At 34.9% G+C, this 21,585-nt stretch overlaps 5 protein-coding genes across 5 annotated transcripts; 3 read left to right on the forward strand and 2 right to left on the reverse strand.

Annotated features, from left to right (window-relative positions):
• On the forward strand, nt 3,557–5,208 carry LOC105160476 (heavy metal-associated isoprenylated plant protein 31). Its single transcript, XM_011077864.2, has 3 exons — nt 3,557–3,710; nt 3,824–3,905; nt 4,770–5,208. The coding sequence occupies exons 1-3, from the start codon at nt 3,705–3,707 to the stop codon at nt 5,096–5,098; spliced, it is 417 nt and encodes a 138-aa protein (XP_011076166.1). The 5' UTR covers nt 3,557–3,704; the 3' UTR covers nt 5,099–5,208.
• Nucleotides 9,447–10,344, forward strand: LOC105160478 (heavy metal-associated isoprenylated plant protein 39). The gene is made up of 3 exons (XM_011077865.2): nt 9,447–9,675; nt 9,782–9,860; nt 9,941–10,344. The coding sequence occupies exons 1-3, from the start codon at nt 9,667–9,669 to the stop codon at nt 10,183–10,185; spliced, it is 333 nt and encodes a 110-aa protein (XP_011076167.1). The 5' UTR covers nt 9,447–9,666; the 3' UTR covers nt 10,186–10,344.
• On the reverse strand, nt 12,418–14,628 carry LOC105160479 (pentatricopeptide repeat-containing protein At1g55630-like). The gene has a single exon (XM_011077866.2). The coding sequence runs from the start codon at nt 14,168–14,170 to the stop codon at nt 12,707–12,709; it is 1,464 nt and encodes a 487-aa protein (XP_011076168.1). The 5' UTR covers nt 14,171–14,628; the 3' UTR covers nt 12,418–12,706.
• Nucleotides 15,929–18,122, reverse strand: LOC105160480 (low-temperature-induced 65 kDa protein). The gene is given in 6 exon segments (XM_011077867.2): nt 15,929–16,283; nt 16,363–16,685; nt 16,687–17,128; nt 17,196–17,573; nt 17,675–17,875; nt 17,973–18,122. Coding segments are annotated over 6 exon segments (1,515 nt in total). The 5' UTR covers nt 18,052–18,122; the 3' UTR covers nt 15,929–16,191.
• On the forward strand, nt 19,261–21,171 carry LOC105160481 (putative 4-hydroxy-4-methyl-2-oxoglutarate aldolase 2). Its single transcript, XM_011077869.2, has 2 exons — nt 19,261–19,645; nt 20,455–21,171. Exon 2 carries the CDS (start codon nt 20,469–20,471, stop codon nt 20,967–20,969), a length of 501 nt encoding a protein of 166 aa, XP_011076171.1. The 5' UTR covers nt 19,261–19,645; nt 20,455–20,468; the 3' UTR covers nt 20,970–21,171.

Here is a 21,585-nt window from a genome sequence, read left to right on the forward strand (position 1 = left end):
CGAGATATATTGAAAGGAAAAAGGAAGAGGGACAATGCACTCTGTCTTGTCCTGTTATTGCTCTTCGTTTCAAAAAATACTCTTTCATATCGGGTAAACAAAAATGAGAATACACTATGTATCCACACAAAAATATTACAAACGACATAAATAGACCACAAAGACACTCAATATCCGTAATGAGCATAAAATGTTGCAAAATTATGGTGACATTCTGCACGAGACAAAGGCTTGTGAAGATAGAAATGAAAACTTAGAAATTGAAAGAGAATGGCAAATGTAACAAGACGCAGATGACATTCGTTGGCACAGAAGATAAAAGCAACGCCTCACTTCTTCTATGTTCAAAATCGAAAAAAAATACGTTCTACACTGACACATACACACACACACACCTCACACGCACACACCACACACATACACACACACCCCACACGCACACACACACACACACACACACACACACACAAAAGACGCACAGACAAGGAGGGGGCATCATTTCACAAAAGTTCTCTGATAAAATTGAAAAAAAAATGCAGTAGCTGATTAGAACATATAAAAATATATTCCATGGCATCATGATCTCAACAGAGACCTGCTACACCAGATCATCATTTTCAAAAAGTTGATCCAGAAATAAGATAATATTAATCACAAAAATTATTGCCCTAATATAGTTACATATATAAAACACACTGTGAAATGTTGCAGCCTTCTTTGCTCCAATCATAGCACTGGGTTAAAAAGAGCAGCAATAGTTAAACTCTTTTTGATGTCCACAAGCAGGTTTTTCCCAAAGCATCGAATAGAAATAAGTAAAAGAACTTTAAACCCAATAAAATTCCAAAGCATTACTTCAATATTTCAACTAACAGGGCCGATCACATGTCGGAATCGCACATAGCATACTCCATAAATATCAAAATTCTTAAAACCAAAAGAATAAATCAATTAAAATGATATATTACATCAAACTTAAAAACAATAAATGCACCAAACTAATGCATTGTCCACTAAGTTAAAGTGGTTTTCATCAAGAAGCTCATCAACCACCAGATTAAAGATTGAATAGGGCACACTTAGTAGCAGTTTAAAGGAACCTTAAAAGCACAAGACATAATTGTCCTCTTCATGGCGATGTTTGCTGCTCTTCTTCTCAGACCGTTTCTTGCCCCTACCCACTCGCGAATCATCTGAAGTAATGACATCGGAATTAGAGTCTGAATATGCCTTCCTGTTCCTCCTTTTATGCCGTAGATCAGCAGAATCATCAGAAGAATCATCATCTGAATGATGGTGACTCCTACTCATCCTCTTCTCCTTCCAACTCTTTCTCTTTCTTCGCCTGTCCTTCAATTCCTACAATATATACCTACAACTTACCTGATTCAGAAAAGTGCTTGCAACTTACCTGTTTCAGAAATGTTGCGAAACTATGGTGACATCCTGCACGAAAAAAAGGGTTGTGAAGATAGAAATGAAAACTTAGAAATTGAAGGAGAATGACAAATGTAACAAAACTCAGATAACATTCGTTGGTGCAGAAGATAAAAAGCAACACCTCACTTCTTCTATGTTCAAAATGGAAGTAAAACATGTTCTACCGTGACATGCACACCCCCCCCCCACACATATATGATAGGTGTTGTACTTTTAGTCCCACATTTTTTCAAACTTAGAATATTCGATTCAATAAAATAAAATATTTTAGTATTTACAGTCTCATAAGATAAGAATTGTAGCACATTTGGTGCCATAAGATAAACAATTATAGCATTTTTTGTCCCAAATACTGTAATTTTTAGCTTGTAGACAAGATGTGCTAAACTTATAAATTGTAGGACTAAAAGTACAAAATACTCTCTCATGTGAGATCAAAAATATAATTTTATAAACTCACTTTAAATTAGACAAATATCCATACATTTAATAGAACTCCAATTAATAACCTCTAACTTATTTAAAAAATCTCAGCATTAATTATTAGACCGAGACATCATTGATAATAAGAAATTGAGCCTCACATTTGCAGATTTGAATTCAAAATCAATGGAGGAAGTCCGGTAGAGAGTGAAAATGCATTTGTTATCATTTTTAGAAGAGCCATAATCATCATCATGACTTTGACGATTGTGCTCCCAAACAAGCCCCTCACTAATAATGACCCTTCTCATCTTTACTTGCACTACGTTAAGTTACATGCCCCTTTTCGATCCATGCTACTTAGTTGAGGAAATTTTAATTTGGACTCGATTTGATTAAATTTAAATTAATTATATTATATTTATAATGTGATTAATATATAATTTATAAAAAGTAATCAATCACATAATAAATAAAATATTCTTATTTTATAATTAATTCAATTTAAATCAAATCTTATTCGGACAAAAATTCTTCCTTACTCCAAACCCCAAAATTGAGGTCCTCATGTCCCAAACATTTATGACACATCTTGATCTTTGGAATAGATATTACATATATATATATTTATATTTATATTTATATATATATATATATATTGATATCACAATACCAATAAGTATATTATACATGGTATTATGTTTAAATTGTAATTTAGCTTATATGAATGTTGGTTTAAATAGTAATATGAAATAGATCGCTCCAATAAACTTGTGGTATAAAGAGGGTGTTTGGGTGCTATAAATTTTCTAAAATATCTTAAAGATGTTTCAAAGTTTAGAAGATGCTACAAAGTATTTGATAATTTTTTTTAAATAAAAAATTTATAAAATCTCAAAATAAAATGTTAGGAACCTATAAGCTCTTTAAAAAAAAAAAAAAAACAAAGAATAGACAACTTATTCTAATCTCTTAATAGATCCTCTCAAATTAATTATAAATTTGCTCACCAGCACCGTATAACCTCCATCATTTTATTTTTTCCAGACACTTCATGAATATATTTTTAGAAACGATCCAATATTTTATAAGCTTTAAAACATCTTATAAGATATTTTAAATAAGTTTAGCCAAATAGCCTCCAAGACTTGAATATTTTTGGTTGATGAAATGCTGGTGGGAAAATTGCAGTATCACCCATAACTTACCCTCTTTCCGATTTCGGTTCGTATAAGTCACAAAATTTTGCAATTTTTGTCCCAACCACGAACCTCGTAAGTATTAAACAGTGCACATACAAATCACATGCTCCATCCATTAAATAGGTAAGGGAGTTTGTGCTTGGGACAAAGGTTCCAAAAATTTTTTCTCACAATTTAGGGACTGTTAAAATAACAATTCAATCAAAATCAGAAAAAGAATTAAGTTGTGAAACATACATTGCGATTTTCTCAAGTACTGCCCATTCTGCGTATGTAGTGAAGGGGTGATCTACTTAGCACTTGAGTTTGAAACATTAGTGCATATAGAGTGCTGACATAGATAGCAGTAAAGCTGAAAAACAGTTGCAGTTTTCGGTTCTGCGGGAACATATATAATAGCTGTGCTCGGGGTTTGGGGGGTGGGGATCAGTATGTCATCACGCTGTCCCAGCCCACGCGTGAACTCCTCCTGCTTTCCTGTAATTTCAAACCCCAATGCCCCCCCACTCTCTCTCTCTTTCTCTCTCTTCATAATAATAAAGCACAAGGGCTGCTCCTCATCTTGCTGTTTTTAGTTAGATAAGAGCAAAACCAGAACCAAATTACAAGTTTTCATTCTTGCAACTTTGACATATAAATATGTCTGTAAGTGTTTTTCTAATTGCTTATTTTGTTTTGTGTATTTCTGTGCAATGTGTTATTGTAATTTGTTGAGAATATTACATAGTTAACGGGGTAGGTTGGGGGGTTGTTTGCAGAGTATGTTGGAGGTGAGAGTTCCTAACTTGGACTGTGATGGGTGTGCTGCCAAGCTTAGGAAAGCTTTGTTCAAGCTCAAAGGTATCCACTTCTCATTCTCCTCCTCTACACTACTCAAAATCCACCAAGGATGTTTTTGATCATGGAGCTGGTTATTTTATGGTGGATATGCAGCGGCCATGTTCTGTTCATGTGTATTGATTTTTGTATGTTTCTACACTCCTCCTAGAGATTTAATTATTGGGAGAAATTGCATTTTTGTCCTATAATTATAAGTTGTTAGTATTTTTTGCTCTGTAATTTGTTTCATTTGTACATTTAATCATTTTTTGGACGAATTTAGTCATGAACATCTCACATTTGATTATTTTTTGGTAAATTTAGTCTGGAGTTGACAATTTTGATCCCTTCACATTAGAGTAAATCTAATTTTTTATCTTGTAACTATAGGTCGTGTGTTAGTAATAAATTGTCATCATTGGACTAAATTTACAAAAAAAGAAAAATAAATATGAGATATTCATAAAAAAAATGATTAAATATGTAAACAGAGCTAAATTATAGACTAAAAATGCTATCGACCTATAATTATAGGACCAAAAATATAATTTAACTTAATTATTATTATTATCTATTGAATATATAAAGAAGTGTGTCTAGCTACTTGAAATTCTGGGATGGGAGTGAGTGAATGGCTTGAAAATGTTTATTTTCATAATGTGATGAAGTAGATGTGTTGTGGGACTGAGTGAGATATGCTGCAGTACAATTTCTTTCATAAGCTCATTAATTCTTAGAGTCTATAGGTCAAAGGATTGGTATAGTCCGAGCCACGTTTAATTTTATGCTCATCTATTCAAGACGAATGACAAATTACATAAGAATATACCGTCAAGTTCATTTCTTTGCAGCAATGCCGCTTTTGATGAATTTAATTGATCTTAGGGGTGGATGAGGTAGACGTCGACATGGAGTTGCAGAAAATAACGGTGAGGGGCTACGCATTGGAGGAGAAAAAGGTGCTCAAGGCCATCAAACGTGCGGGAAAGGCGGCCGAGCCATGGCCGTATCCAGGATACTCGTATTTCTCCTCATTCTACAAGTACCCTACTCACATTATCAGCCATTACTACGACACATCGAGAAATGTGGTTGCACCCAATGTGCACACCTTCTTCCACACACCGGCTGTGTACTCGGTGGCTGTGGCCTCCGACGAGGCCGTAGCCTCTCTTTTTAGCGATGACAATCCTCATGCGTGTTCGATCATGTGAAATACCTACATTAGTTCCTTTTAATTTTGTTTTATTTTATTTATCTAATCCAAATTTTGCTTTTCTAAAGCATGTTTTGAGTGCGATATTCACTTGGTATTTGTGTATTATGATTGATCTATTTTGTTTTTTTTTTTTTGGCTATTTTATGTGTCCCTTTTTCTTTTTTTAATTCTTGTCTTCCAAGCTTTTTTTTTTAAAAAAAATATAAAATATAGGGTTGTTGTGTGGACATTTTTATTTATAATACACCTTTTGTACCTCTTGATATTTGAGCAAGTCATGGGATGTAAGGCGAAGTCAGCTTTGATTCAGTGTAAACGTATGAAGTAAGCCTATATTTGGATGTCAGAATTTATATTTTGAGGGAAGATTTAGAAAAAATAATTTCAAATGGTTTTATATTATAAGAATTTAAAATTAATTAATATTTTACAAAATATAATTCGAAACAAAATTAAAGAATTTAAAATTCTTTCTATTGTAAAATTATTCCAACAATCCAAATATTTGTTATTAAACATTTGAAATTCATACCTTTTAATCCATCAATACAAACACAATGCAAAGATAATTAAACAACATTCAACTTTATTACATGTCCATAATACACCAATATTCTATGCTCATTGTCATGAAGTACGTTTTTCTTTAAGATTCAAACTCGTAATATTTAAGTACAATCTCATGATTTATCTATTAGATCATCGTGCTGATGGTTGTTCAAGTCATGACAATTAGTAACGTTGTATTCTAATTTTATAATTCATATTATAGTAATATGTGAAGTTTTTACACTTAAAGAAATTAATTTATTAATTGTTTTAAATACACACAAACTGAGAATTTTTGCACTTTGACATGTTTTGTTCAAGACATTTGTGGTAAATAGGGAGAAGTAGCAAAATTATATTTTTAGTCTTGCAAGATAAGAGTTGCAACACTTTCAGTCCGTCGTTTCATGGAATTTTAAAATGGTTACAAAATTTAAAAAATTCGACACATTTAGTCTTTTACTTTATAGAATTCTTAAAATGATCCCCAAAAAAAAAATTGATATATTTTATCTACTGTTTTACGGAATTTATAGGACGAATCATGTCGAGTTTGGGTTGGATTTGAATTGACGAATTTGGATAAAAAGATTCAAAATCATAATAACAAATTCATCAAATTTGTTTAAATAAATTCACACTATGAAAGATTTCAAACCCATAAAATTTCATTCTAAATTATATTTTATTTCATTATAATGGACTTGAGATCCATCTAATATTGAGTTATTTGAAATTCTTACTTTACATTCAGATCAATTCATCCAAACGCAACCTTATTGGATTGACTACTCTTCAAAGCCCAAACTAATCACCTTCCTTTCAACTATGTCATAGGCCCTCATGGCTTTTGAGCTCACGGGCCCAGGATTAGGAATCGAGTCCTGTTGCTTCGGCCTATTAGTCATTCCCTCATCCTGCCCTCCAATTAGGAGGTCAGTCGCTTGCTGCTTTAGCTACATATACAATCGAACTCCTTCCCTCTTTTCTATTGATCGCTCTCTGTCGCGCTATAATCCTTTAGAAGGTCCTCTTTGAGCCCCTTCTTTTGAATATGATAAGAGTGCATTTCATTATAATTTTAAGTGGTATTTGATATCTTTTGCTGTTAAAATGTTCCTAATCAAATGTCATATTGCAACATTAGCTTATAATGGATTGAGGAAGTGAAAAAGAGATAAAGAAGTCAAAATAAACATGCGGACAAATTAGAGGGATGAGTTAAGCGTGCCCACACCTAAACCTACAGGAATGTGACTGAAAAAAAAAAAAAAAAAGTCCAAGAGGATTTTGGAAGGTTTTGAAGCGAAATGGGACTCCTTTGAGTGATTGGAAGCTATCTTTGTTGGAAGAATCTCTCTTTAGGATAATAATTTTACTTTCTTAACACTGTTAGTTTTATTAGCAATTTATCTTTTTTAGTTCTAATAGAATTAATTAAGTAGTTAGTAATATGTGATGTAATTCATCATATAGACAACTTTTGATTTTTGGATCTTTTATTCTTTGCATTTTGTATACAACTCTCTTTTTAAGTATGCTAGGCTAGTTCTTTAATTTGAGTTAAAGACTTTGCGGATATTTAATTCCAATACATTGTGACATTTAATTTATGATTTCTACTTTAATTCATATTGGTATTTGTGTTATTCTATATACTTTTATTACAAATAATCTAATTTATGAATGATAGGTACCATTATTCATTGTCAAGAATATTTTCCTAGTCAATTGAACTTGCAAATCAATAATTATTTGTTTAATTCAATAACTAGTGATAACGCAATATAATGATTATGTCGCAGTTTGAATTATGTTGTGGGGAATGCACAATCTACCTTAAATAAATCCTCGTAGGAATTTATTGATAGAATTGAGCTTTTCTCGCTCATAACGTTGTTGGTAAATTAAATTTTAAGATTGTTCCCAAGGTTGTTTACTAATTAGAGATTTATCAGATGACATTTCTTAACTATCGACAAGGTAAGGAAATGTGAGGTTGTTAGGTCGTACGAATAACTATAATCAATTTATCTATGATGAATGATTGTCATATTTGCATCTACAATCAACCGTGGAATTAAGCATGATCTTATCTTTAATTGGAATATTTTTCTCATATTTATCCTCTTTAAGTATCCTTTTTTTTTTAATTTTAGATTTTACAACAATCCCCCCTACTTCTATTCTTAAAGGAATTAATTTGAAACCAATCTTTGTGGAATTCAACCTTATTCACTACTTTTATAAGTTCTTAGTAGGATAATATTTTTGGTGAATTCAACACCCATCAGAATAATATTGGGTTAAATTCATTTTGACCCCCTGTGATATAACAAAATATCAAAAACCCCCTTATGAAATTTTTAATGTCAAAAGTCACCCCTATGTTAACAATAAATAATCACACTGCCCCTTGGTCAATTTGAATCTATTTTTCTAGAAACAATAACTAAAATACCCCTTCTAATCAACCCAGTCAACTAGACTTATTAATATATAATTATTCTAATTTATAATTTTTACCATATATTTATAACATTAATTATAATTTATAAAAAAAATTAAAAATAACAATTATACCCTAAAATTAATTTTAATTTAACTAAAATAATATTTTATTATATAAAAGAATATTTTATTATTAATAGAATATATAATATTTAAATTAAATAATTATTATATAAAATAATATTTAATTCTTAAATACATATATATAATATTATATATTAAATGTGAGAGAAGGGCAAAAATATCAAAAAAAGGGTATTTTTATAGAAAAATTGCAGTCAAATCGCGTGTGGCCCAATTTTTGTACGGAGAGGGTTTTTTGAATTTTATTTTATATCATAGGGGAGGTATTTGATACTTTAATTTTCATTGGGAGGTTTTTGAACATTCCTATTATCACAAGGGGGGTCTCTGGATTTTTTCCAAATAATATTACTCTATCGAGCTCTTCCTTTCTAGTTGTCAAGAAAGACTCCATGTCATATCATTCTGTTAGAATCTCATAACTGCTATCTCTTTTAGAAAGCTCCGTTTTTTACTTCTAGTCATTCACTCTAGATCGCTAGTCTTATGGCACTAGCTTGATGAATAGAAAAGGTACAACTTTACAGCATTCCCTCGTACCCTAAAAAATGATCGGATCGTTTAGCTCATTTAACTCATTTTACCTAAGAGCTCAATCAATATCAACAAATAAGTTCTAGTTTTCTCTTGCCTGTCAACTAGACAGTCACTCGCTTTCCTCCCTTCCAATTTTTGTGAGATTAGAATGTTCTACCTAGCCCGTTTTCTTGTTCTTCTTTGATTATTTTCTTCGTAACATTATTTTTCTACTATTCGTATGGTCACACTTCCATCAAAAACACATCCAATTACCAATCACTTTGACGTTTCCAAGTCATTATTAGCACAACTCATCTTGTCCAAATATGACATCCCACTTCTAAATCTAGGGGCCATATAATTCATCTTTTATATAACTTTTTCAAGAAATAGAATATTAAAAAAGTATGACCAACTTTCGCAATATTCATTAAATATAATTATAAGAATTTTCCACTATTACAAAATATTCGCTTTGAGACACAATCCAAGCACATAATTTATTAAAATTCTTACCCGATACTAATACATTCAACACGTAATCGTAATCGTTCTAAAATTCTTTCACTATTTTTAGAAAAAGTTTGTATTATTATATCAGATCGTCATAATTTCAATAACCCCATTACCTATAGTCGCAAAAAAAGCAGCCAACATTAAATAATACTCGAATTAATTATAAATTCCCCCAAATTTTCCCCCTAAAGAAAAGACCTATATGGTTTTTGGGAATGTACAATTGTTCACAAGAACTTCCAATTCTCCACAATAAAACCCAAGATACATACAATACAAACAAACATCGCTTCAAAGTCCACAGTTCTTCCATAACCTTCTTCACTCATTCTCTGCTCCTTGTCAAAAAGCTCCGCATTAATCCATAACCTGTCCTCTCCTCCAATGGCTCAGGTATGAATTTCTCCATAACTTCACACAATTCACACACAGAGAAGTGGATTTCCTTTGTTTTTTTGGGAATTGACATGAAATTTGTTGGTGATTTTGATGGAAACAGAAGGTAGTGCTGAAGGTACTGACGATGACTGATGAGAAAACAAAGCAGAAAGCAATCGAAGCAGCGGCGGATATATTTGGTAGTCTCTGATTGTTTGATCTCTGTTAATGGAAGATCGATTGATTTTAGAGTACTGATTTGATGTTTGCATTTGAAAAGGGGTGGACTCGATTGCTGCTGATCTGAGCAGTCAGAAGCTGACGGTGATTGGAGAAATGGATGCGGTTGCTGTGGTGAAGAAACTGAAGAAAGTGGGGAAGGTTGATATCTTGTCAGTTGGGCCAGCGAAAGAAGAGAAGAAGGAAGAAAAGAAGGAAGAGAAGAAAGAGGAAAAGAAAGAGGAGAAGAAAGAAGAGAAGAAAGAGGAGAAGAAAGAAGATAAGAAGCCTGAGGAGAAGAAGTGATCAAACCACACATACTCCGGTTCTCAATCTTTGGCTATTTTCTGTGTATCATCTTTGAATAAGTTTTTCTGGGTATTTTGCCTAACATGAGCATGTTATCAACATTACATTCAATTACTGTTCAAAAGAAAAAAAAATTACATTACATTCAATTCATAAGTTTTTGTCGCTTCAGATTACACTATCAATTATTGGTTTTCAGCTAAAAAACAATGAGAATTATATAAACCTTAATAGTATCAGAATGTGGATAGTCCCCAATATTCAGACTCCACGCAGAATTGGTGGGCCGAAGGTGGGGGTTGAGTTGAGGGCTGGCCCCCCTAAAAATGAATCTAGAAAGGGCGTAAACACAAGCAAGTTATGTAAATCTTGGGTATCGGAAATTAACCCTTTGTATATTTCTTGCACATGTTCAAGATTTAAGTAAAATCAATTTCAACAGAATGTGCCTGTCGATTGATTATGTGTTTACTATTTGAAGTAAAACAAAACACGCTGCTGACTTTCCAGGTACAACGCGTTCCTTGCTCTTGTGGGAAATCCACGGTCCCCACTCCCCACGGAGTTTTCAATTCCACTATTATTAATTCATATGGGTCATTTTCCTATGTATTAATTTGTCAAATAAATCGCCAGAACTGTATAAAAGTTTATCAAAAGAGCAAAAGATAACGCTTGTGGCAATTTCAAAACAAGTGCTCTTTTGGCTTTTCAAGCATCTGGCAGCTATTGGATGACGAAATGGTTGGTTCATAAAGAGTTGCTTGAACATGACCAGAATGACTGTTCCATGAGGTCATTGTTGCTACATTGATTGAGAATAATGTTCGTCACATGAATTAAAATATAGGAGAAACGCATGTTTTGTGCAGGTGCCAGCAGTTCAACACTAAACATAGCATATGAAATAGTATGTTGTAATATTAAAGTATTCGGTACAAGACAGAATGACACTGGTAAACCCACAGAAATGAGCATGAAAACCACACAGAAATCAGAGAACAGAGAGCTACAAGACAAGAGACCTTCAATATATTTGGTGCACCCAATACTCGGTTCACTTCAGAACATTACAACATCTGATGTTTAATTTCTGACATCAGCCCACTTTGCAGTTTGTATATGATGCCGAGTGAATGAAACATAACGGATGACACAACCGAAGACAATTATTGCTGAAACATAACGGATGACACAACCGAAGACAATTATTGCTGCATTTTATCGTATAATCGCTTCGGAAGAAGCCCATAATCAGAGAATAACCGCGGCCTGTGTATGATATGGCCATCAAGAAAGGAAAAAAGAATGGAGCCTGTGGTGTGAATTTACTTACATTTCAAGCCAGACAAGGATGCTGATGCTAGTAGAACAAAGCATGACCCAAGTTGTTTCGTGCATTTCATTTACACGATACACATGCATTTACTTAAAATGGTTAAAAATGGTTCAGAAATAGCGTAGGAAATAATGTTCTCAACTTTATCATTTTCTAGATGTGTTTTGATACTTAGGATAAGAAACAAAAAACTGAGACATCATGAAGCTACTCAGACAAACACTCCTTCAACAAGTTGAAACCACAATATCACCTGCCTTTAGCGTAGGCAACTGGAGCGTGTTCAAAGATGTCTGACTTAAAACACAACAAAAGTAGGCCAGAAGAAGTAATGTGCTTTATGTAGATACGATGCATAGAATACCAAAAGAATCATGTAAGATAGTGCAGATATACAAAATTTGGTAAGAGATCCCAAAAATAATAATTGAAGATACGTTAATTTGACCCTCAGAGGTAAACTGAGCAACAGTGAATGCTAGAGATATGGAAAGCTATGAAATTAGCACCTTGTCTGTCAGCGAGCAGATTTCAAGTGGAATACAAGGATAACGCATGCAAATCTGGGTGTGTGAAAGATTGATCGCTATGCACTAGTTCACTTAGAGTGCTTGCAAGGTTGTATGTTGACTCAGCAAGTTCCATTAAAGAATTTATATTCAAATTAGAAACAGCAAGAGGTATCTGAGGAATTGCCACGTGACGTAAAGTGAAATATGAGCAAAGGCAGACAAACATGCATCGTGAAATATGACCAGCTAATAAGAAGGCCTTTATCACATATTTAGCAAATCCAGCTAGGTGTATGAGCAAAGTTTTCAACTATTTTTTTCTAATGCATTTATGGCATATTGCTTGTAGATGTTATGGCTTAACAGCCCAGATGACCATTTCATTCAACAAAAGAGCCTTATTTGATCATTTCTTTCTTTTGATATAGTATGCAGAGACATAATTCAAACCTTGAAATATTTGTTAATCAAGAAGCTGCACGAGAAGAGTATCACATCTGCTACAGAAGGAAGCTATCGGAAAGCTTATAGATTGTCAAAATTGGGATGTGCTGAGACTTACAGGGTTTCTGAAGTAAATGAAGGAAGACGCATCAACAGCTCCATCAATGAACAAAATTTCATTAAGGTTACAATGCGTCTTCCGTATTACAAGTACTTCACCTCCTTAGCATCTCCTATATCTTTTAATTTTTGACAGCAGATGAGCATACCGCCCTTTTTCCACCATATGTCTTATAACCTCATGAGCTTCAGCCAACTTGCCTGCATTCCGCAGGTAACCAACTAATGTAGTGTACACAAGAAAATTGGGCGTACAACCTTTTGATTCCATTTCTTTCAACATCGACCAAGCTTCCTCAAACTTCCTGTCCATACAAAGCCCACGGATCATGGAATTGTAGGTAAACACATTAGGCAATTGTCCCTTGTCGATCATATCGCTGAACATCTCCCGAGCCTTATCAAACTGACCTGCCACAACGTAACCTGTTATCATGACAGTGTAACAGACAACATCCGGCACACATCCATGCTTTGTCATTTCACTGAAGAAATACTGGCAAGCTTCAAAATTACCAGCCCGACTGAGCCCATCAATTAACGTTGTGAAGTGGAGAACACTTGGATCAACACCAACTTCCTTCATGTGATTCAAAAGCTTCAATGCTGCTAACGGTTTGTCCCCTTTACCTAGCACATGGAGCAGGAGATTGAATGTATGAAAATCAGGTGAGAAGCCACTTCTGCCCATTTCATCAAGTAATCCATGAAACTGGTCCAGCTTTCCCAACCTAAACTTTGCACACATAATAACGTTATAGGTTAACACATCAGGGGAATGGCCTTCAACCAACATCTGCTGATACACCCACTCAATCAATCTGTACTGATTTAGTGTCAAAAGCGAATGCAGAATTGCATTAAATGAATGTTTAAACGGCCTATAATTAAAAGTCTTCGATTTGATAAACCTCTCCACCACTTTCCTAGCTAACCCAGCCCCACCACAAGTGCATATCAATATGTTGAACGTCCTCGCAGTAGTTGGGTACCCTTTCTCAATCATCTCGTCAACTAATCTCCACATTGCCTTAAATTCCTCAGAGTCCGCAAAGATCCTCATCATCATATGGTAGGTATTAGCCGTATGTCTGTAGTTCTCCTGCTCACCAGACCACACGAAAAACTTGTATCCCAGCTTTGCACACCGATTTTTGTTGACACAATTTATCGTCTTCAAGATACTGAAAAGAACTTCTCTCACAAGAAGACCTGAAACCCTCACACCTAGATCACTTAGGACCTGTTTTGCATCAAATCCAGGACCATCTTGATGAAGAATTTCAAGAATCCTTTCAGCATCACTTATCACCCCATCAACAAAACTCTTTCTTGCAGCAAAGTTTCCCTCAGACCCAAGCGAATCATATAAACTTGAAGTCTTTTCCTCCACATCATAGTCAATTTGCGAACTTTTCCAAGATTCATTAAGAAAATCTTCAATGCGCCCAAACCCATTTTCGACATCATCGCCATTCAATATTCTGCTACACAAAGTACGTGTAACAACACAAAAACAAGAAAATCCCTTGAAAATTCTGGGACCGAAAAGACCTACAGCGTACATGGCAAAAGTATATCAAAAATTAGGGAAAGCCCATCATATCTGTAAGTCATTAGTACCCCGAAATCCCAATAAATCCACCAAATTCCTACTTCACACAAGCACAGCGAGTTCAACTTCACGCGATTCAAGAAACCCAAAACTTCCCATTAAACAGAAAACTGAGAAACAGGAATCACAGGCTGTGACCTGCAAAGAGCATTTGTTCATGAAAACTCAAAATACCTTATTGAAATGACAGCCAGATGGAGTTGAGTTGAAAAAACTACTCAGGGTTTAAGGCAAAATAAGGGTATTTGATAATTATCCGAAGGGAGCGGCAGGGGCAATTCCGGGTCGCCCCAATTAGCTTAGTGCTTGGGGTATTTGCTGAAGGAAACTTTCGGTTTTGAAAGTCGTAATGAAGTGCAGAGAGGAGCTCCCACGGAAAAAGGGACTGCATTCGCCAGAGAGATGAAATATAGAGGGAACTTTTGGGTCCTCGTTCGTAAACTTACGTCAATTGTTAATTACTAATTTCTTAAATCTTTAATTTTACTCTGTATTTAATATGCTGATGGAATAATTTTATATTTATAAAAAAAAATATTAGAATAGTATCATCACTTAAATATATATTATTTATCCTTTTATAAATACAAAAATATTAAATGGAAAGCAAAATAAAAAATTTATGTATATGAAATCTAAATATAAAAACCCTATAAATTATAATTTTGAAGTTTGATCCACATATTTTCACTTATTATCTCTTTTTAATAAGGTTTGCTAAGAGTGGATTGGGCCTTCAATCCACCCATATCCATTTCACTATAAAACATGACATTCCGTGAGTAATTCATAAGACGATAATTTATGCTATTTTAGATGTACGATAATATAATCTAATCATTTTTCATAATTTATATAAATGGGTAAACACTAAAAAATATTAATTTATTCTATATCACATTTTACTCTATTGGCCTATCGACCATTTATTCTACATGTATTTCTATACATAACAAGCTTATGATTTTGTAACTCTACACGATACACCATTTAAAAAATAAAAATAAAAACAAAAAGTTCAGAAAATCAAAATTGGTATAATTAAAGATACAATGTGTCATGCTTCAAACCTAAGGCCCACAACCAAGGTGGATTGGAGAATGTTACATTGTGCTATAGCCAATATTTGGCAATCTGGCCCAAAGATAGAGAGTGTTGCGGGCCCAAATGAACTGCTAAATTTATTTTCAACTTCAGAAGATGGAAAGTTGTAGTTAATATTTAGTTAAATTTAAACCAATCTCATAATAAGTGAATGATCTACAATTTAAAAGAAACGACCACAAAATAAATATGATAATTAAATTGTTCGACCAAACCAAGTCTGAATAAGAATTTTTCGTGGGTTTATCTTTCAAAAGTCATTGTATTAAAAGTTTGCTGTTAGTTATCCAAGAAAACTAAATGGCATGTATTGCTCATATATGATTATTGTTATGTTATTATCCTATTAAAATCATAAATCATTAAAGGCCTAAGACATTCTTGCCATTTTTTAAAATATTTACCTACTTGATCGTTCCAAATATTGATTAAATTAATAAAAATGACCACTCATGGCAACATTGACATCAACTTTGCGTCTTTGTCTAATGGGAGAGTTTTAGTGCACATATATTGCGTGTTCTCAATATAATCATGCAATAACCTCTCCAACTTAGTAAATGAGGTCTAATAATATTGAAAAGGAACCTTTTCTTGTCCTCAAAATTTGGAATAACATTTTTGTGTGGTGTTTTTTTAATTTCTAGAAGCCTCAAACGTCTTTTTTCTGCTACCAACATCGATCATACCACGAAACAACCACTGTCTGTTGAAGGAAACAAGTTCGTTTATACAAACACAGCAGTCGCCGAAAACCACAAACACTCGATTACATCAACAGTATATTCATAACTACAGACGGAGTCGTCTACGGGATAACACGTTTTCCGAATTCGTTTGTGTTACATTGCTTCATGCAATACCGCCAATCAGTTGCCTGATGACTGCTGCGCCTTGAGCGGCGGCTGCTGCTCGCTCATAACTTCTTCCTCTCTCTGCCCCACTCCACTAGAACCCAAACCTAAATTTTCGGAGAATCTCTGTTAAAATTAGATAAACATACTTTCAGAGACTCAAAACTAGATGTAAAAGAAACTCACCAGCCGTCTGCGTCCCACCACTCTTGCCAAGCCACGACCCCACGGCGCCTTTCAGACGATCAACAACTCCTGCGTTTGACGTCTGACCACGGGCGACCGTTGTATTCTCCACCACAGCCGACTCCGTCTTCCGCCCCGTCGGCTGTTTCTTGTGAAATGCCTCGGTGATCACCTCTGACAACATTTTATCTTCCTCACCAGGCCTCAATTTTTCAACCAAGTATTCCTTCACAGAAACTCCTTTATCTGTCCCCTCCCCGACACCCTCGCCTTTGCTTTCATGTTCATCTCCTCCACCTCTCCGCACTTTCGACAGTACGGCGGGCGCCCGCCAGTTTACCATAAACGGGGGCCAGTGTTTCTGCAACTTTGTGTCCATAATCTGCTGCAGGCTTCCGAGGCAAATCCTCGCCTGCTTCTTGCAGTTGGCCGCCGTATCCCAGCTTCAAAGCAACCACATTCTTGGCCGAGATTGCTTTATCGGCTATCGTTGATGTGGCTGAAGATATTTTTCCGGCTAGAGTGTCCCGGGGAATGGATTCAGGTTGTGTTGGATTAGAAATCTTCGGGGCTGAATCTGGTTCAGGATTTTCACCGACCAGTGGATTTGATTCTGGATTGAAATAGTCCGCGGTGGGAGTTGTTTGTGGAGCAAACTGATCGTGACTCCCCGTGTAGGGCTCTGGTTTTGCTTCGGGCTTTTTGTCACCAATATTCAGATTGTCCAAACGCTGAACAAGCGGAGCAACATCTGCTTCTTTAGGACCTGTAAAGCAATTGATCAGATTCCATAAACACTCTTAATAATCTTAGTATTAGTAGGTAATTACTACCTTCGCCTGTAGGATCAAGGACTTTGGCTCCATAATTTGAGGCGGGAATCTCACCGGTCCTACTCTTTGGGGAATGAGGGTCTTCCTCTAAACCCACAAGAGGCCCAATTCTAACAGTCGGTTCTACGACCTTGGGCTCTTCCACGTCGATTGCAAGAGGATTCTTATTTTCCGGCTCACGGGCCTCAAAAGGTGAATCCATCCCCAAAATTCCTGGGCCAGAGCGCGCACTCTCCATTTCATCTACTACATTAGGATACACTTCACTCGTTACAGTAGGACGACTGTACCGATCCTCCCGCGTATCCATCGGCTTTTCCAAATTCACATCAGTTTGCATAGGCAGCTTCGTGCCTGTGATAACTGCAGATTCATACACTACAAACGCAAAGAAAAGATAATCATATCATCAGTCAGTAAAATGATACCGATCGACTACAACTAATCAGTAAAATAAACACAGGAAGTCAACGAATTACTTGTTGCACCGTGAACATCAGGATCGTTCACCATTTCCTCGCTCTCATCATCGTCTTCCTCAGAAGCATGATCGTGGCCGTGGCCATGTCCGTGCTTCTTCATCGTGTCCTTGATTTTCTTTGCCTTCTCCTTCACCTTCCTCAACACTGATTTCTTCTCCCCACTCTGATTATGCTCTCCTTCACGTTCACCTTCCATCACTTCCAAGAACAACAAAACAGGCTAATTAATTAGCAACCAAAGAACTACGCAAATAATACAGATCGACAAGCAGTAAGATCAAAGATCCAGACTGACCAGAGTGCAACCCAGCAGTGCGAAGATCTTCATAGTGATGATCCTGGCCATGCGAAGGCCGCTGCAGTTGTGCTTCCATTTTCCAAGTCCCAAACAGATGGAGTTTTGATACACGATAGGTATGTATTCTCAGCAACTTACAGAAGTACGGAGTGTCGTGTATATATATAGATATATAGATGTGTGGGAAGACGTAGGGGATAAGAACTGGAGCGGTTCGAGCGTAAAGAAGAAGGGAAGATTGAGGAATGAATCGGCCAGCTTTGCATGGAGATGGCGGTTCCGGAACTACACACGTGGTACGCGTGTCTGGCTTGAGCTTCGTGTCGTTCAGTAAGTTGTGGACGTGGCATTGGGGTAGGGGCTCATTGGTTCTTTATTCTTAGAACAGTCGGTCTGGCTATGAACTGTTTTTGAATATCGAAATTAAGATTAGACGAGAAAATAATACTTAAATAAATAATATCTTATTCAATTAATTAATATATTTATTATATAAATAATTTAAATTCAACCAAATTCGATTTTAACTATAAAAGAAAAGTTTGAAACTGTCAAAATCCCTTTCTTTTTTTATTTGTTGATAAATCAAAATCCAATTTACTTGGCATGCTTTGTCTATAAATTCTAAATGTAATGAACATAACAATTTGTGCATCCTCGTGAGAAGTCTATATTTCAAATCATATTTTATTTTTTAATTTTATTTTATATATAGGATATATATGTACACAATTTATTCAAAAAATATATGTATAGCATATTTATTGGATTGAGTAAAAAACATATGTATCGGATATATAAATATTAATTCATTCAATTTTTTTTTTTTATTAATCTATGCAAATTCAATGAATTTTGATGAACTTATTTGTTAGATAGAAGCGAACTGCAGGAGTGTTAGATGTAATGTCTCAAACCATAAGGTTTACATATAATTACACCAGATTTCAAAAAAGAGGAGTGTAATTATTCTTTATTTTGTTATTTGTATAAAGTAAAAATCAATATTAATTTCTCAAAAATTGCTTAGTCACATTAGACGGAAAAATTAAATATATTGATCAATATTTTAGTATTGAAATGGATTAATTGTCCATAAATTTGATCCGTCAGTCAATTTTAAAGTTTAATTCATCATTCATTAAAATTTAAATTAACAAATATTAATTTAATACATAAATTTTTTTATTATATTATTGTATGAAAAATTAAAATAGAATTTGCACCGCCAAGAGTTTGCAAACTAATTCATAATCAACCATTTGATGGGGGTGATGTGGAATATTACTTTGCTTTTGGGAATTTCCTTTGTATTTCTTCGAAATTGGGAATCATGTTCGACATGTTGAGGTGAGGAGGAAGAGGAAGAGGAAAAGGAGATGGATCACATGGGAAAGATCCTGGGCCACTTTTTAGCATTTCAACAAATTATGTGGTCTTTAACTTTAAATAACTAAATTAAATTAAATAGCAGACACGCTGCTCCACTCACCATTCGTCGTCCCTGCAAGTCCATCTAATTTTCCAAATTTCGATCGACACACATCAACCGGAATTTCTAATACGTCAGTTTAATACTTCGTTTCGCCCTAGTTTTTACTCAATTCCAGTCGCTTGTGTAGTAGCTTCCAGGGCTGAATCACGCGGCATCCGATCATTCATCTTAAATTGTATGATTCTTCGATTTCTCTGTTGTTTTATGCTTGTTTTGATTAACTGTTGGATTTTTTATGATGTTTTGCAGTTTTAATAGTTTCTGTTTGATTTTGGTAGTGAAATCTGATTTTTTCTACGTTCATACTTCCTTTGTTTCTTTAGTTCACCTTATGTTTGAAGATTTTGCCATGCACGGGATGTGCTATAAACCGATTGATTTCATTTTATTATCTTTTTCTATGTATATATATTAAACAGGTGAAAGATATCGTACTACTTAATCAGTAAAATTTGTAGATCCATGTCTGTTGAGTATTCCTTTTGTTTATCTGCTGTTCGTTGCATGTTCAAGAGAAATTCAGTGTTGTAAGAGTTCACCTTTATCATTCTACCATGAATGATTGCCTTTGTTTTGTTGAGTCATTGGAGTTGATGTGTTGTGTCGTGGGCAAGATTATGGATTTGCGTTTACCATAAGTTATGATGTTATGAGACCAGTTTTCTATCTTGAAACTGGCTGTTAGACCTCCCATTACTTCTGAATGGAAAATTTGTTGAGTCTGAATGGAAAATTTGTACTCAACAGTGAGATTAAAAGAGTCATTGTCTGATCTATTTGGTTTATCTTTGTCATGACATAGTTTTTGCCAAGGAAATTGATCTGAGTTTTTCAGAGTGACGAGTGGGTTCTTGGATCACGAATGGCAATTTCACGTGTAATTGAAGTGATTTAATTTAAATCTAGCCCAAAGGGTTTTGTTGATAGACATTATCCTGCAATGCTAATTATGATTAGTTGTGGTGATGCATCTTTTTTCTGAAGGTCGTTAATCTAGGATGGCCTTGGTAACCACAGCTGAAGTTTGTGATGCAAATCCACAGCTCATTGTGAGTGGTGAGCTCCGGGCTCTCCAACCAGTTTTCCAGATATATGGTAGACGACAAGTCTTCTCTGGACCAGTAGTTACGCTAAAAGTGTTTGAAGATAATGTTTTGATACGTGAATTTCTTGAGGAGAAGGGTAATGGAAGAGTTCTTGTTGTAGATGGGGGTGGTAGTTTGAGATGTGCAATATTGGGTGGCAACCCTGTAGTACAAGCTCAGAACAACGGATGGGCTGGTATAGTAGTGAATGGCTGTGTGAGGGATGTAGATGAAATCAACGGTTGTGACATTGGGGTAAGAGCTCTGGCCTCACATCCAGTGAAAGCTAATAAGAAAGGGATTGGAGAAAAGCACGTCCCTATAACTATCGCTGGAACTAGAATATCTGACGGAGAATGGCTTTATGCAGATACTGATGGTATTTTGGTGTCTAAAACAGAGTTGTCTGTTTGAAGAGAGATGTGCATCTGCTTGATTGGCTGGAAAACAAAATTGTTACTGAGGTGCAGTTATATGCTCTTTCATCAGGATTAGACTGGTACTATTCATTTGCTGCCATTTCTGTATTCTACTATATTGAATTCACTTGGATTTTATGAGAAGAGTCTGTACAATTTTTGTAGTGAAAATTAATGGCAAGAGATGTTATTAAATATGTTTGAGCTTGTTTTTTGATAACTTCTTTGTTTGATTTTTGTTCCAGTCTTTTTCCTGAGTATTATTATTGAAATGATGATCTTTTAAGATGGTTCTGGCTAAAATAGTTTATGCCAATCTTTTGCACTAATTTGTCGAATCATTCCATCTCAATTGCGAAAGTGGTGTCTATCATCTGCTTTTTGGGTATTTTTTATTCTAATTTTCAGTAGAGTGGCAATTAGCTGGTAATCAATTTGGACAATTACTGTATGCTACTCTTTTTATTTGCGGCCAAGTATGATAACACCGTCATTAGTAAATTTGGAGTCAATCAAGTCGATCTGCATCTGCATTTGTAGATATTTGTGGAGCAGACAAGTTAACTAGCCATATTACATCATGTTTCGTTTTTCGTTTTCTGTTCTTTCCC

This window comes from Sesamum indicum, linkage group LG4 (assembly GCF_000512975.1).
Source record: "Sesamum indicum cultivar Zhongzhi No. 13 linkage group LG4, S_indicum_v1.0, whole genome shotgun sequence".
Classification (NCBI taxonomy): Eukaryota; Viridiplantae; Streptophyta; class Magnoliopsida; order Lamiales; family Pedaliaceae; genus Sesamum; species Sesamum indicum.